This window comes from Pleurodeles waltl, chromosome 11 (genome assembly GCF_031143425.1).
Source record: "Pleurodeles waltl isolate 20211129_DDA chromosome 11, aPleWal1.hap1.20221129, whole genome shotgun sequence".
NCBI lineage: Eukaryota > Metazoa > Chordata > Amphibia > Caudata > Salamandridae > Pleurodeles > Pleurodeles waltl.
This window is the reverse complement of record NC_090450.1, coordinates 705175220-705193151: the sequence shown is the minus strand read 5'-3', so window position 1 is coordinate 705193151 and position 17932 is coordinate 705175220. Positions and strand designations below refer to the sequence as shown.

Genomic DNA, 17932 nt, shown 5'->3' with positions numbered 1-17932 from the left:
GCCGACAGCAATGCTGTAGTGCGTAGGATGCACCAGCACTTGTTGCAAAGCAGACAGTGAAAAATTTGACGGGGCTGGCCAGGGGGGCCCTGTACTGCCCATGCCAAGTGCAGGCCCCCCCCCGGGGCACCCTGCACCTCATCTCTGCTAGCCTTTACATGGTGGGGCTACAGCCATGTAATTGCCGGAGGAGAAGGGACTCGTAATCCCCAGGGCAGCGTGGATTAGGACCACCAGTACCGCCAGCCCCTCAATTGGAGGAGAACTGGCCTTGCTGGTGGTCAGACTGTGGTGCAACTGCCATGGTCGTAATGTGGCTGTCGGACCGCCACAATGGCGGTTGTCTGACTGCCAGGTCGTAATTAGGCCCAATGTGTCATATTTACAGATTTGGTTTTAATATTTTCAAAATTAGAAGTACTCCAAATTCGGTTGTCTGCCATCATCTCACACAGTGAGTAAGCCGAATGGTACCGGGAATGAGTAGTCTCTGTAAGGGAGGTAGCCTAATGGTTCCATTTCTTGTGCTCACTCTTCTGCTCTCCTAACCCCCAGCTGGTGATGCCGCAGTTCCTGAAGGCTTTGCCTGTGTGCCTGAATGCCTTACGGAAGAGTGAGGTGCTGCTGCCGGGGCTGCTGACCACAGTGGATGAGCGTGCATGGCTGCGGCAAGCAGTGCTGGCCATGGACGTAACAGACTGCAGCATACACTTCTACCCGCGTATCCTGCCTCTGGTAAGAGTGGTCTGACAGTAAAAGCGGCCTGTTATGCTGTTGTTCACTAGAAGACTTCATGCGTTGACTCTATAACTAGGGCAAGCACTCCATGGTAACCTGATAGGACCTTGTATCTCAGAGTGTGGAGGGGTTACACAAGAGGGGGGCGCCACCAGGCTACCCACAGAGCAGCACTAGGTTCACATATATGCATCTTACAAGCGGGAAGAAAGTTCAGGATTCATAAGACTGATTTACAAATTATCTAGACGCCCTTTGCTGCTTTATGGCAGTGCAACTGTGAGAGAACTCTGGCATTGTTTAAACCGTAAATATATCTAAGTTCCCACGGTTACATATATTGATTCCTTAATTTGTGTTAATACACAGAATTTACTGCCTAACGCTAAAAGCGCACTAGTGTCGGATCTACTGGACCCAATTTTCCAAGCGTTATCCTGTAAGTGCATCTTATGCCTGGAAACTTTATTGTAAGGGAAACTTAAGTCAGAAGTAAGCTTCATAGAAAAAGGCTGTTAGATTGTGCTCCTGTGATTGTAACATTGAGTGGACATGAATGTTAGATAAATGGACGCCAGAACAGTGAGAGTCAGCGTTGCATAACCTGAATGAGTAATGGCGAGGGGGCATCAAATTAAATTCTAATTACATACCAATAAAAGTGTTCCTACAGGAATTATCTGAGTAATACAAAGCTCTAAAATATAATCAAATTATGTATAATATGTCTATTAAACATATATATATATATATGTTCGATGGCATGTGTAGCTGCAGATACACATGCTGCACATCCCGCCATCTAGTGTTGGGCTCGGAGTGTTACAAGTTGTTTTTCTTCGAAGAAGTATTTTTGAGTCATGAGACCGAGGGACTCCTCCCCTTTCGGCTCCATTGCGCATGGGCGTCGACTTCATCTTAGATTGTTTTCTTTCCGCCATCGGTTTCGGACGTGTTCCTCTTCGCTCTGTGTTTCGGTTCGGAAAGTTAGTTAAATCTCGGAAAATTCGACGGTATTGTTTGCGTTCGGTATCGGGTTAGTTACAACAGATCAACACCGAATTTTGAAGAGCTCCGGTGGCCCTTTGGGGTTTTCGATTCCCCGGCGGGGCCTGGTCGGCCCGACCTCGTGCGTCTTCAAGGCTAATGGAACGGACCCCATTCCACTTCTGCCCCGAATGTCACAACAAGTATCCTTACACAGAGCAGCATCTGGTATGTAATTTGTGTTTGTCTCCCGAACACAAAGAGGATACCTGTGAGGCCTGTCGAGCATTTCGGTCGAGGAAAACGCTAAGAGACCGAAGAGCAAGAAGACTCCAAATGGCGTCGGCGCCAGCAGGACAACAACAACACTTGGAAGAAGAAGAAACCTTCTCCATCGCGGATTCGGACTCGGATGAGGTCGATCCCGAACAGACGCCGAAAACCGTGAGTAAGACGTCACTGCACAAAACTCACGGAAAATTCACAAAAGCCCATGGGACGCCACTGCCAACAGGCCATGGTTTAACCTGAAAATTAGGTGACCGACCATCGGCACCGAAAAAGGGCACGCATGTGTCGAAGTCATCCGACTCCGTTCGAGATACCGGCACAGAACAGACTCGACCTCGAGACACTGGGTCAGAGCAATCTCGACACCGAGAGGGCGGCACCGAAATGAGTCGGCACCGAGACATCGGAACACCGAAAGGCAAAAAAGTGTCTTCGGAGCCAAAAAAGACAGTCGAAAAGGTTTCGATACCGAAACATCCGGCCTCGGAGCCGAAACCAAGTTCCTACACCGAGGAACAGGGCCTGTCCTCACAGATGCAAGGACACAGATTCGGACAGGAGCTAGAGGCAGGGGAGCCAGATTACACTCAAAGGAGGCTCCACATTCAGAAGGACACAGGAAAGATCAGTACTCTCCCTCCAATACGAATTAAAAGGAAACTTGCCTTCCAAGAGAAAGACAAGCAATCACAAGCAAAGGTGGCAAAACAAATAACTCCGCCACCATCACCACAACGCTCACCACAACCATCACCGGTAGCCACTCCACCAATGATGCAGTCTCCAACTCATACAGGAATGAGTCAGGATGATCCTGACGCATGGGATCTTTATGATGCGCCTGTATCAGATAACAGTCCCGACTGTTATGCAGCGAGACCGTCACCACCTGAGGACAGTACTGCCTACACACAGGTGGTGTCAAGAGCAGCTGCATTTCACAATGTCACCCTGCACGCAGAACCAATAGAGGATGACTTTCTGTTTAATACACTGTCGAGCACACATAGCCAGTACCAGAGTCTCCCTATGTTACCGGGAATGCTGAAACACTCAAAACAAGTGTTTCAGGAGACTGTGAAAGGCAGGGCCATTACTCCAAGGGTGGAGAAAAAGTACAAACCTCCACCAACAGACCCTGTGTACATCATGCAGCAATTAACACCAGACTCAGTGGTTGTAGGGGCAGCTCGCAAAAGGGAGAACTCACACACCTCGGGAGATGCACCACCACCAGACAAGGAAAGTTGCAAGTTCGACGCAGCGGGGAAAAGGGTCGCGGCACAGGCAGCCAACCAATGGCACATTGCCAACTCACAGGCCTTGCTGGCTAGATATGATAGGGCTCATTGGGACGAAATGCAACATTTCATAGAACACCTACCCAAAGAGTTCCAAAAGAGAGCACAACAAGTGGTGGAAGAAGGCCAGAGTATCTCTAACAATCAGATACGGTCAGCAATGGATGCATCAGACACAGCTGCTAGGACTGTAAATACAGCAGTCACCATACGGAGACACGCATGGCTACGCACCTCAGCATTCAAGCCGGAAATTCAACAGGCGGTGCTGAATATGCCTTTTAACGGACAGCAGTTGTTTGGGCCGGAGGTGGACACTGCTTTCGAAAAACTTAAAAAGGACACAGATACGGCCAAAGCCATGGGCGCACTCTACTCCTCACAGAGCAGAGGCACATTTCGTAAATCACAGTTTAGAGGGGGGTTTCGGGGAAAAAGCACAGAACCCTCAACCTCACAAACAAGACCCACTTACCAGAGTCAATATCAGAGGGGACGTTTTCGGGGGCAATACAGAGGGGGACACTTCCCAAAAAATAGAGGGAAGTTCCAGAGTCCCAAAGCACCACAAAATAAACAGTGACTTCAATGTCACAAATCCCCAACACATAACACCAGTGGGGGGGAGACTAAACAATTTTTACAAAAACTGGGAGGAAATAACAACAGACATGTGGGTCCTAGCCATTATCCAACATGGTTATTGCATAGAATTTCTACAATTCCCTCCAAATGTCCCACCGAAAACACACACCATGTCCAAACAACACATGGATCTATTACAACTAGAGGTCCAAGCGTTGTTACAAAAAGATGCAATAGAGCTAGTACCAATTCATCAGAAAGGAACAGGAGTTTACTCCCTGTACTTTCTCAGACCCAAAAAAGACAAAACTCTAAGACCCATATTAGATCTCAGAACATTAAACATCTACATCAAATCAGATCACTTTCACATGGTGACACTGCAAGACGTGATCCCATTGCTCAAACAACAAGACTACATGACAACACTAGACCTCAAGGGTGCGTATTTCCATATACCTATACATCTTTCTCACAGAACGTACTTAAGGTTTGTAATCCAAGGGGTACATTACCAGTTCAAAGTGTTGCCATTCGGAATAACAACAGCGCCAAGAGTTTTTACAAAATGCCTGGCCGTAGTGGCAGCCCATATCAGAAGGCAACAAATACATGTGTTCCCGTACCTAGACGATTGGTTAATCAAAACCAATACGCAAGAACGGTGTTCACAACACACAAAGTATGTCATAGAAACCCTTCACAAGCTAGGTTTCTCACTCAACTACAACAAATCACACCTACAGCCGTGTCAGATACAACAGTACTTAGGAGCAACAATCAACACAACAAAAGGAATTGCCACTCCAAGTCCACAAAGGGTACAGGCATTCCAAAACGTAATACAAGCCATGCACCCAAAACAAAAGTGCCAGGTAAAATTAGTGATGAAGTTACTAGGCATGATGTCCTCATGCATAGCCATTGTCCCAAACGCAAGATTACACATGCGGCCCTTACAGCAGTGCCTAGCATCACAATGGTCACAAGCACTGGGTCAACTTCAAGATCTAGTGTTGATAGACCGCCAAACATACACCTCGCTTCAATGGTGGAACACTATAAACTTAAACAGAGGGCGGCCTTTTCAAGACCCAGTGCCTCAATACGTAATCACAACAGATGCTTCCATGATAGGGTGGGGAGCACACCTCAACCAACACAGCATCCAAGGACAATGGGACACTCAGCAGAGACAGCTTCATATAAATCTCTTAGAACTACTAGCAGTATTTCTAGCGTTGAAAGCATTTCAACCTATAATAACCCACAAACACATTCTTGTCAAAACAGACAACATGACAACAATGTATTATCTGAACAAACAGGGAGGGACCCACTCGACACAGTTGTGTCTCTTAGCACAAAAGATATGGCATTGGTCGATTCACAACCACATTCGCCTAATAGCGCAGTCCATACCAGGAATTCAAAACCAGTTAGCCGACAATCTTTCTCGGGATCACCAACAGATCCACGAATGGGAAATTCATCCCCAAATACTAAAGACTTACTTCCAAAGATGGGGAACACCGCAAATAGACTTATTTGCAACAAAAGAAAACGCAAAATGCCGAAACTTCGCATCCAGGTACCCACAGGCTCACTCTCAAGGCAATGCGTTATGGATGAGTTGGTCAGGGATATTTGCATACGCTTTTCCCCCTCTCCCACTCCTTCCATATCTACTAAACAAATTGAGTCAAAACAAACTCAAACTCATACTAATAGCACCAACTTGGGCACGACAACCTCAGTGCCTCATATCAAACTGCCAAACGGACCAGATCTGTTAACTCAACACAAACAACAGATCAGACACCCAAATCCATGCACTCATGTGAGATACAATACTTAACATGGAAAGTAGCATTTCTAATAGCTATCACATCTCTCAGAAGAGTAAGTGAAATACAAGCCTTTACCATACAAGAACCCTTTATTGAAATACACAAGCATAAAGTAGTTCTACGAACAAATCCAAAATTCTTACCTAAGGTCATATCACCGTTCCACTTAAATCAAACAGTGGAACTCCCAGTGTTCTTTCCAGAACCAGATTCTGTAGCTGAGAGAGCATTACATACATTAGACATCAAAAGGGCACTAATGTACTACATTGATAGAACAAAACAAATTCGCAAAACAAAACAATTGTTTGTTGCTTTGCAAAAACCTCATACAGGGAATCCAATATCCAAACAAGGCATTGCCAGATGGATAGCTAAATGTATTCAAACCCGTTATATAAAAGCAAAAAGAGAACTGCCTATTACACCAAAGGCACACTCAACTAGAAAGAAAGGTGCTACCATGGCCTTTCTAGGAAACATACCAATGACGGAAATCTGTAAGGCAGCCACATGGTCTACGCCTCATACATTTACCAAGCATTACTGCGTGGATGTGTTAACACAGCAAGTCACAGCAGGACAAGCAGTATTACAGACTTTATTTCAAACAACTTCAACTCCTACAGGCTGAACCACCGCTTTTGGGGAGATATCTGCTTACTAGTCTATGCACAGCATGTGTATCTGCAGCTACACATGCCATTGAACGAAAAATGTCACTTACCCAGTGTACATCTGTTCGTGGCATGAGACGCTGCAGATTCACATGCGCCCTCCCACCTCCCCGGGAGCCTGTAGTTGAGAAAAGGTCTTGAACATTTGTAAATTTGTAAATATATCACTTTTAACCATAATATGTACATACATATTTACTCCATTGCATGGGCACTATTACTATATACACAACTCCTACTTCACCCTCTGCGGGGAAAACAATCTAAGATGGAGTCGACGCCCATGCGCAATGGAGCCGAAAGGGGAGGAGTCCCTCGATCTCGTGACTCGAAAAGACTTCTTCGGAGAAAAACAACTTGTAACACTCCGAGCCCAACACTAGATGGCGGGATGTGCAGCATGTGAATCTGCAGCGTCTCATGCCACGAACAGATGTACACTGGGTAAGTGACATGTTCCATATATATATATATATGTTCGATGGCATGTGTAGCTGCAGATACACATGCTGTGCACATCCCGCCATCTGGTGTTGGGCTCGGAGTGTTACAAGTTGTTTTTCTTCGAAGAAGTCTTTTTGAGTCACGAGACCGAGGGACTCCTCCCATTTCGACTCCATTGCGCATGGGCGTCGACTCCATCTTAGATTGTTTTTTTTCCACCATCGGGTTCGGATGTGTTCCTTTTCGCTCCGTGTTTCGGGTCGGAAAGTTAGTTAGAATCTCGGAAAAATCGTCGGTATTGTTTGCGTTCGGTATTGGGTTAGTTACAACAGATCGACACCGAATTAAGAAGAGCTCCGGTGGCCCTTCGGGGTTTTCTTCCATCCCCGTCGGGGCCTGGTCGGCCCAGCCACGTGTCTCTTCAAGGCTGATGGAACGGACCCCATTCCACTTCTGTCCAGAATGCCATAACAAGTATCCATATACAGATCAACATCTGGTCTGTAACTTGTGTTTGTCACCAGAACACAAGGAGGATACTTGTGAGGCCTGTCGAGCGTTTCGGTCCAGGAAGACACTCAGGGACCGAAGAGCAAGAAGACTGCAAATGGCGTCGGCGCCGACAGGACAAGAGCGTTTCGAGGAGGAGGAAGAAACATTCTCCACCCAGGAGTCGGACTCTGAGGAGATCGATCCCGAGGAAACGCCGAAAACCGTGAGTAAGACGTCGAAAACAAAAACTCACGAGAAAAGCACTTAAGCCCAGGGGACGCCACCGCCAACAGGCCATGGCTTAACCCGAAAAGTAGGTGACCGTTCATCGGCACCGAAAAAGGGCGAGCTGGTGTCGAAGTCATCCGACTCCGGTCGAGATACTGGCACACAGCAATCTCGGGCCCGAGATAGTGGCTCAGAGAAGATTCGGCACCGAGACAGCGGCACCGAAACGGGTCGGCACCGAGAGAGCCCGACGCCGAAAGTAAAAAAGGTTAGACCTCACACAGGAATGTATGGAGGTCATAAAACAAGCTAGAAAACCTACCACTAGACACTGCTATGCAAATAAGTGGAAAAGATTTGTTTATTACTGCCATAATAATCAAATTCAACCTTTACACGCATCTGCAAAAGAAATAGTAGGATACTTACTACATTTGCAAAAATCTAACCTAGCTTTCTCTTCCATTAAAATACATCTTACGGCAATTTCTGCTTACCTACAAATTACGCACTCAATTTCATTGTTTAAGATACCAGTCATAAAGGCGTTTATGGAAGGCCTAAAGAGAATTATACCACCAAGAACACCACCAGTTCCTTCATGGAACCTCAACATTGTCCTAACACGACTCATGGGTCCACCTTTTGAGCCCATGCACTCTTGTGAAATGCAATACTTAACGTGGAAAGTTGCTTTTTTAATTGCCATCACATCTCTAAGAAGAGTGAGTGAAATTCAAGCATTTACCATTCAAGAACCATTTATTCAAATACACAAAAATAAAGTTGTTCTACGGACCAATCCTAAATTTTTACCAAAAGTAATCTCACCGTTCCACTTAAATCAAACGGTAGAATTACCAGTGTTCTTCCCACAGCCAGATTCTGTAGCCGAAAGAGCACTACATACATTAGACATCAAAAGAGCACTAATGTACTACATTGACAGAACAAAACTAATTCGAAAGACAAAACAACTATTTATCGCCTTTCAAAAACCTCATACAGGAAATCCAATTTCAAAACAAGGCATTGCTAGATGGATAGTTAAGTGCATTCAAACCTGCTATCTTAAAGCTAAAAGAGAACTGCCTATTACACCAAAGGCACACTCAACCAGAAAGAAAGGTGCTACCATGGCCTTTCTAGGAAATATTCCAATTAACGAAATATGTAAGGCAGCAACATGGTCTACGCCTCATACATTTACCAAGCACTACTGTGTAGATGTGCTAACTGCACAACAAGCAACAGTAGGTCAAGCTGTATTAAGAACATTATTTCAAACTACTTCAACTCCTACAGGCTGAACCACCGCTTTTGGGGATATAACTGCTTACTAGTCTATCCACAGCATGTGTATCTGCAGCTACACATGCCATCGAACGGAAAATGTCACTTACCCAGTGTACATCTGTTCGTGGCATTAGTCCCTGCAGATTCACATGCGCCCACCCGCCTCCCCTGGAGCCTGTAGCCGTTTATAAGTAGATCTTAAACATTTGTACATTTGTAAATATATTACTTAAAACTTTATTATGTACATACGCATTCACTCCATTGCATGGGCACTATTACTAGCATACACAACTCCTACCTCACCCTCTGCGGGCAAAACAATCTAAGATGGAGTCGACGCCCATGCGCAATGGAGTCGAAATGGGAGGAGTCCCTCGGTCTCGTGACTCGAAAAGACTTCTTTGAAGAAAAACAACTTGTAACACTCCGAGCCCAACACCAGATGGCGGGATGTGCACAGCATGTGAATCTGCAGCGACTAATGCCACAAACAGATGTACACTGGGTAAGTGAAATTTTCCATATATACACTTTAATGATTAACGTGTAACATTTCAGATACATAGGTCGTGAGCCTTTAATTGTTTGTGCCATGTAAATCAAATTAACGCTGTTTCAAAAATGTGCACACACTGATTTAGTTAATTTTAAATAAGACATATTTACATATGAAGAAACCTGTCATTAATCAATAAAAAATCCTGAATTGGTTGTGCTCAAATGGTTCTTGGCTGCGTGATCTATTTGTTTACATATGAAATGACTCTAATGTGTTTACAATGCTTCCCGATTACATGTGTGATTGCGTCAAAGTTATAAAACACATTCTTAGGCAAACTAATTTGCAATTTAGATAGATAGCTAACCAACACTTGCGACAGATACACTGAATAAAATGTCTCTTGCAGCATTTTCCAGAAAGGGCAAAACTTTTTTTGTGAAACCAATGGGAATATAAGATATTCAAAGTTTTGGGACAGTTCCGATTTTCGCATGAAAGCTCAAACACATAAAATGTGCCTATTCTGCATATTTTCCATTTGTTTCTACAAGAAATGTAGGTCATGAGAAAAAAAACTTTTCAGTTTTGCACAGCCTTGGTTTAAATGAAAAGACAGGAAATAATGGTTCCTAGTTGTTCTTTTGGACTCTATGGTGCTGATTATCAAACTGCATTTTGTAGTACATAAAAGTAGCAATACAGTAGCACTACGGTGTACTACAGCAGACAATTTACAAATCAACAGCCAAGACCTCCGCCTCTCCTATCTATGCAGAGCACGCCACCACCGTGGCAGAGAGCTTTGCACACTTAAGTATACCACTGTGTAGTACATTTTGGAATGACTGGTGGTGGGAAAATCCGAAATGATTACTCAAAAACTGTAAAGGTTTAGGGGAAGTTCAAGGAAGGGCTTGGGAGGGCCATACTAATAAAAAACACACAAAAAACAGAAAGAGCCTGGCAATTCACAAAACACACTTCTAAAGCAACTAGCCTAAAAAAGGGTAAAAAAAAAAAAAGGACAACTGTAACCCAGTCCAGACTTCAAGTAAATCAATCACCACGCATAGTCAACTGCTGATAGTGCCAAAAACACACTTCCATACAAAATAATGAAGAAAGGGAATTAAAGCAACGCCCATCACTCATGGACCTGGGAAACTAAGCAAGGTTGCCTACAGTTCTGTTGTAGGACTCAATATGTAAGTCTGCACCTAGGTGTGTAGTGATACAAACATATGAATAATTGCTTATTATTTTAATCATATACTTAAAAAATAAAAAAAAGTGGTCAAACTTTAAAAAATGGAAAAAGTATGTAAATCAAATAAATACATACACTTTAGCTTGATCTACTAACAATAAAAATACGTTAGTGAGATTGGGTATTTTTTTTAATGATTTATAATTATTAATATTTATAACTTAATATATTACCACTATTTAACAGACATGTAATTTATTTTATTAACTAATTTGATGTATCATTTTATTAGTTGCAGGTTAATATTAGTTTAACATATTTAAATAAAATACTGTAAAATTGTTTAAAATACATTTTTTTTTAAATAATAAACTTCATTACATTTCCCTGTATTATCCCATAGGGAGATGCCTACCCAGGTGGTGATGACCTCTAAGAAGAAGTAAAAAGTTTCCAGTAGTAACACTGCACATAGCTGCCACATTTCTCAGGCCCATGCGTAAGATTCTGCACCAAAGTTTTTTCTTTTGATTTCTGGGACTCGCAGTTCTGTTTTATATATGAGTTAATAAGACTACAAGTCCCAGAATTCAAAGAAAAACCCAGAATGAAGCAGCGCATCACTTATGGACCTCCGAAACTTGGCAAGGCTGCTTACAATGCTGATTAGTAGTCGACATATAAGTCTACATCTAGGTGTAAATTTACAACTTGCAAATAGCAAAAAAAAAGTGGAGAGCTACACCTAAGTCTAGGAAAAAACATACACATGAGTAAATTTACCTTTGTGAGTCGGGGCCTTTATATGGATTCAATCAGCAGTCAATGTACACTGTACCTTCAACTCTATTTATCATGTACCTTTATTGCTGAAATGTATATATCTTTGAATGAATATAATGAATTATGTGAAAATGCATTGACTCTCGGTCTGTTCCTTTATACTACTTAATTAAGAGTCTAGATAGATAACTCATTTAAGTGTTTATTTTCTCCTTCAACACCATGTATGTTGTCATGCGGCATTACTGAGAGACAGACAAACACACTTTCTTTAATTAAAGGCTTGGGAATCTAGTTTTAACTTTTTACTTTTTCTCTTAGATATCCAGATTCTCATTCGAAAAAGGCTCAGCCCTGGTATACTTCTGTAGTTTAAATTAAGATTTTCCCTACTCCTCATCATTCTCCAAGAAAATGAAGACGCACTTTTTCAAAGCACCTGTATCAGGTTAACACAGTAAACATTCCATAGTCTGTCACTCACTGGGGATAATGTTCAGTGAATGGACTCTCTTTTTTCTCTAAAGTGCTTTAATACCCCTCAGCTATGTTTGTGCTAGATAAATTATTGTATAAAGACATTAGAATTATAAATAGAGCTTCAACTATGTTGCATATTGCTTTGTACAAGTCTCATCTGTTTCCATCTCAGTCATGTTTTTTGTTGGCAGTGGGACGAATGGACAGAGGGATGCAAGATAACCTCTTACCAACATATCCTGCCTTTCTGTGCAGTGATGTGGTAACACAAAAATACAATTTCCTGCAATGCAGGCAAAATTGCCATCGACCTCTAGGAACCAATTTACAAAATTGTTTGCACCCATAGGCAGCACATCAATGCATAAAGTGTTGTCATTGCCCACATATCACAGATCCTGATTGACAGAACGGTATACATATGTGTCCAAAGACGCAACTTATTGCAACAGAACATTTGTCAGCATTAAATATTTTCTTCACGGCAATTTTAGGGTTAGGAGCAGCAAGATCATAATATTGGTGTTCCAGGGGACTGGGTAGGCATGTACCACAGGTATGTTTGTGTAAGGCTTCACATTGTTTCTGCACACTTAATTTAATGCACAAAAATGCTAGAGTAAGGACGTAAGTTGGTGTGAACAGTTCCCACAACTTCCCCTATTTTCTAGGGATGCCTCTGAGAACGTTACTTTACAAGGGAGAAAAGCTAAGTAATGTATACACTCACAAATGAACATTTTTGCAATAGTTAATTTTATGGCTTTTATGCACTATGGACAACCATAAGATGTATTGCAGGTGAGTAGAAGTATGCCTAGAAAACTGTGACATCAGTTCCCTGGAGAACTACCTGGGAAAACACAGACACCAACGCAAATTATAGGATGAAAAAAGCAAGCTTATATTTCTTAAATGTTCGTGAAACAGGCTCTGAGAGAGCATTTTTCACACCACTGGCATCCTGGTATACTTTTAGTTAACTATGTATTGTGGACATGCACTTACGTCGTTCTAGGTTCACACAATTAACACATATTTATAACAAAACAATCCAAAATAACATTTACCTTTGACTTTATGGTATTAAATTTGCAGGTTTTCATGTACTGCTTGATTCCACAGGGAGATGGAGCAGAGCCAAAGGCTGTTCAGGAAGCTTTTCGTCCATAAGATGTCCTTCTAAAGTCAATTTTTGCAAGACCTGTGTTGCGTTTTAGCATGAAATAACATTTACACATAGAACCTTTACAGTGGTTGTTGCAAAATATAATTTAGTTTGGCAAATGGAGATGCTACAAATTAAGTTCTGAAATTAGTTTTACAATGCTAGGGTTAAAGGTAACGGAACTGTAGGAATACATTTAATCTAGCCTAATAATTGGTTCTAAAATGTCCACATTTCAGTGGCACTGGGAGTCAGGATAATCCAGCACTATGGTCTAATCTGTTTTGTATCCCTGGTATTTCCTCTTTGAAGCTGAATCTTCCTATCTTATTTCTGGAATCATCTATATACTAAAACACTCCCTTTTTCCAATCTCTCTTTTCCAGTCAAAACAGTTTCATGGGACATAGGATCGTATAGCTTCTATGAAGCATACTTCTTGAAATCTTATGATTTCATATTCTCCTATTGGTTAGAAAGCAACTTGTCCATTTTCATTCGTCTAAAGTATTTTGGAATTTCATATACGGAAAACTATCTAATGTACATACGTATTAAAGTAATTAGTTTTCAATTAACTTATAGATAAGAAAGCTACTAAATAGTGACTTAAAATGTGTCACTAGTACTTTTAACAATTGTCATAAAAAGACTATAGTGGCTTAACTTTTCATATTTTCTATTTACATTTTATCAATTGTAGAATCTTTATATTATATACTTTTGTTTTACTAACAGTAATTAGCCATACACTTAAAACATTCTAGGCCAATTTTACCAATATTTTGTATCAGGGTTGCACTACTTTTATGGCATAGTCCTGACGCAAAATCATTTTAGAGATTTACTATACCACCAAAGCCAAATACAAAGTAACACAAGGCAGCGCCTAGAGATCCCTTGTGCTACTTAGCGTCAGGGAGGCATTCCATGAGTGGAACATGGAAGTTCCCATATATCCACCCATGGTTTTTGGCGCATTCCCAGATTTGCCAAGGTGAGGGAATCTGGGAATATGTCAAAATGCTGCGCCTCCCTGAACCATGCGGAATGAGGAGAAGGAAAAGTTACTCACCTCTAATCCTAGTTCTCTTCCAGGAAAATCCTTATCAAAGTCATAAACACTGAATAGTCCTGCTCACGTGTGGTGGTCTAAGAGCACTTTTAAAATTATACATATGTGTAAAAGCAACCTTGTACCATAGTACTTCACATATATGTCTGCAGCCTAGAGAAAGGCAAAAATAGCCAGATTTTATTGAATTTTCATGTTAAAAAAGCCAATTACAAAGAAATGTCTCAATAATAAAAGGTGAGCATAGACAATCTTTCACAAATCTTTTTAGGTTTAATATCTCTTTTTTTATTATCTTAAGAGTAAAGTCAACAATACATCAATCATCCCACCTACATCCAGTGGCCGGTGGAATAGCAATTAACTTCCACTGGGAAGGGGAAGGTGGGAGAGCAAGAGGTATAATAGGGGTTGGAGCAGTTCTAGGTTGGGGATGTAGTTACAACCAATGCAGATAAGGAGACATCACAATTATACTAAGAGGGAAGGGAGATACGAGCACAGAGAGGGCATCATGGCTAGGCCGCAACCGATCGATTGTCCTCCGATTAGACCTGGTTCCTGTCATTGTGCATTAAGCGAAGGATTTCCAAATATATTCAACACATCAATTCTCAGAATTCGTCTGAGACACAGGAAATGCAGGGTCCCCATGTCTTGTCGAATAATGGCAGCATGTGTGTTACCACCACCTTCATCTTCTCCATCCCCGATAAGTCCCATAGTTTGTGGAGCCAGTCTGCGAAGGTTTGCGATCAATTCTGAGCCCACCAAAAGAGCAAGAGCTGCTTGGCAGCCCCCAGTGCCAGAGTGATTGCATGGCCCTCGGGAGATCTTAGAGTGTAGGTTAGTGTGTTTGGGAGTCCCAATAGGATGTAGCTGGGGAGTCTAGGAATGTCTGTGTTGTGTAGTTCATCTTTCTTGGCTAATACATCCTTCCAAAAGGGGCTTATTTTACGATATTGCCATAGGATATGAGTGATAGTGCCCGTCACCAGTATGTGTCGTCCTCACCCACCTTCCAGTGCTGGGGTGTAGTACCAGTAGAGGGCTATTTTGAGTAACATTTCTTCACTAGACAAGGTATGGGTAGAAGCCGGGCAGGATGTAGTATCTCACGACACACTGTCTGTAAAAGTGCATTCACACTCCACCTCCCATCTATGTAAAAGTGCATTCACACTCCACCTGCCATCTATACCGTGCAGGTGTATTAGGTAGTTTTGGTGGTGTGACAAGAAAGGGATATGTCAGAAAGGTGGTGTTTGTCTGATGTGCGGGTGAGAAGCCACTTCTCAAACCGAGTCTACTGGCATGAGGACGAATCGAGTGTAGGGACACCAATTGTTAGACAGCTATGTATTGCCTTTGCACCATTGATGGGACTCTATAGTCTGTCTGAAGCTGGGAGAACTCCATAAGGCCGAAAGCATCAAAAAGATCTATCCTTTTACAATGAACCTATTCCCATGTCTTATAGGAGGGGATTGGACAGTGCGGGAGGAAAGTCTGGGTTCCCTAGTATTGGTGTCTGAGGGGAAATAGGAGTGGAGAGACCCTTCTGTGTTTGCACCTTGTCCCACGCCCCCTTGTTGGTACGTAGTATGGGGGATATGGATACTCCAGGAGGTCGGTGCGCCTTTGGTAACCACAGAATTTTCCAAATGTGTATACCTGCCACTGCTTGGTCAATAAAGCACCAATGTTTTTCAGTGCTTGGGTGGGACCACTCAACCATGTAGGGCAATTGTGCTGCATGATAGTAACTCATTAGGTGGGGAACTCCCAGCCCTCCATTCGCCTGGGGCAGATAAGCCTGTGTCTTTGCCATCCTGGCCTTCTTACCGCCCCAAAGGAACTCCCATATAAGACTGCAATTTATCTAGCATTTGTGGGGGCGGTTAGAGTGGAAATGTCTGCGTGACATATAACACCATTTAGATAGGTCTTATTGAGCGGTCGAGATGAGTGCTGCATATTTATGTGCTGCCATTGAGGCTGGGGTGGGATGTATCTGCAGGCCCAGGTATCTCACTCCTTGCTTGGCCCAGGTGAATGGGAAGTTCGTCTCCGGTGGGGCTTGGTCTGCTTTGGGAATGGTGAGATTCAAAATGAATGATTTTTGAAGGTTAGTTTTAATTCCTGAGACATCCCCAAAGTGCGCCAACTCCCTCATAACTGGTGCCACAGGGACATGCGGATTCCATAAAAGAAGTAAAACATCATCGGCATAAAGTGCGATCTTGTGTGACCCGCCTCCCATGGTAATGCCAGAGATTTGCAGATGACTGCACATCCGTTCAGCGAAGGGTTCCATGTACAACGCAAGCAACAAGGGTGATCGGGGGCAACCCTGTTGTGTGCCCCTAGCAATATTAAAGAGCCATGACAAGAGGCAATCACCTTGTAGCATAGCTTTGGGTGATGCATAGCTGCATTGGATCTACCTGCAAAGCCTTGGGCCCAAATCAAAATACTCCAACACTGCATATAGGTATGTCCAGTGAACCCAGTCAAATGCCTCCTCCGTGTCAATGGACAGGAGCCAGGCAGGCGTGCGAGACCATTGTGTCTTATCCAGAAGATGGCAGAGACGATTGGTGTTATCGCTACAATTTCTCTCTGAGATAAACCCAGTCTGGTCAGGGTGCAATAGCCTCTGCATGAAGGGAGCTAGTCTGTTAGCTAGGGTGCTTGTAAAAATCTTTGCATCCACATTTAATAAAGATGTGGGGCGGTACGAGGAGTAGTATCTGGGGTCCTTCCTCGGTTTGGGGATAAGTGTGATTGTTGGTAGCTGCATCGTGGGAGTTAGGGAGCCAGTTGTACTAAAATCACTATATAGATTTAATAAAATGGGGGCCAGGACAGTCCCAAAGGCTTTATAAAACTCCACACTCTACCTGTCATGCCCAGGTGCTTTACCAGTCTGGAGGCATTGTATTACCGTGAGGAACCTGTTTTGGTGAAATCCTTATCTAAGCAAGCAACATTTGCCTGGGGGATACTGAGCAGGGGGACCGAGTCCAAAAACATATTGATACAGTTGGAATCGAGAGTTTTGGCGTAGTATAGGTTGGCATGAAATGTTTCAAACTTCGAAATGATCAATTCCTCTTGGTGAGTCAGGGTACCGTCTGCCATCATCAGCTCTTCTACTCCTTGCTGTACAGCTTGTGAGCAGAGATGATGAGCCAGAAGACACATGGCCTTGTTCCCTCCCGTATAATATTTTTGTTTGACACGTAACAGGGGGTACTCCGCTCTGTCCAAATCTATTGCCCTCAGTTGCTTAGGAGCCTCATTGAGTTGTCGTCAGTCTGCCAGCGAGCCAGCTTATATATGTGACTTCAAGATCCCTAACCATGGTCTCTAGTTGCATTCTTTTATTATGTCTGTCTGTGTTGAGGCGCGCTGTGATAGCAGTGAACTGACCACTGCTCTTAGGGTATCTCATAATAGTGTGGTGTATGTAGTCAGTGTGTCATTTGTTGCAAAGAAGGCCTCTATCGTGGCTTTAATTTCTAAGAGTGTGTTTTCACAGGAGAGGAGCTTAGCATTAAGGGACCAAGTTCGAGGAGAGGGAGTGGATCCTAGGTGGTGTGAATCGTAGAGTAATAGGTGAGTGATCCGAGAGGGCAACTACCCCAATGTCTATAGCGGATGTTGCTTTAGTGATGCGTGGGGAGGCGAAAAAGAATTCTATGCATGCATATTCTAGGAAAGTAGCATCTTTCTGGCATTGTTACCCCCACTTTTTGTCTGGTGTCAATATGTTTAGACTGCAGTACACTGGGATCCTGCTAACCAGAACCCCAGTGTATA

At 43.0% G+C, this 17932-nt stretch overlaps 1 protein-coding gene across 2 annotated transcripts in view; it reads left to right on the top strand.

Annotated features, from left to right (window-relative positions):
• LOC138266016 (protein transport protein Sec24C-like) overlaps positions 1-17932 on the top strand; it is a 192804-nt gene that overhangs the window by 137504 nt on the left and 37368 nt on the right. For both annotated transcript variants that reach the window (XM_069214320.1, XM_069214321.1), the window contains exon 19: positions 556-735. In XM_069214320.1, coding sequence (XP_069070421.1) covers positions 556-735 — 180 coding nt within the window. The remainder of the gene's footprint in view (positions 1-555; positions 736-17932) is intronic.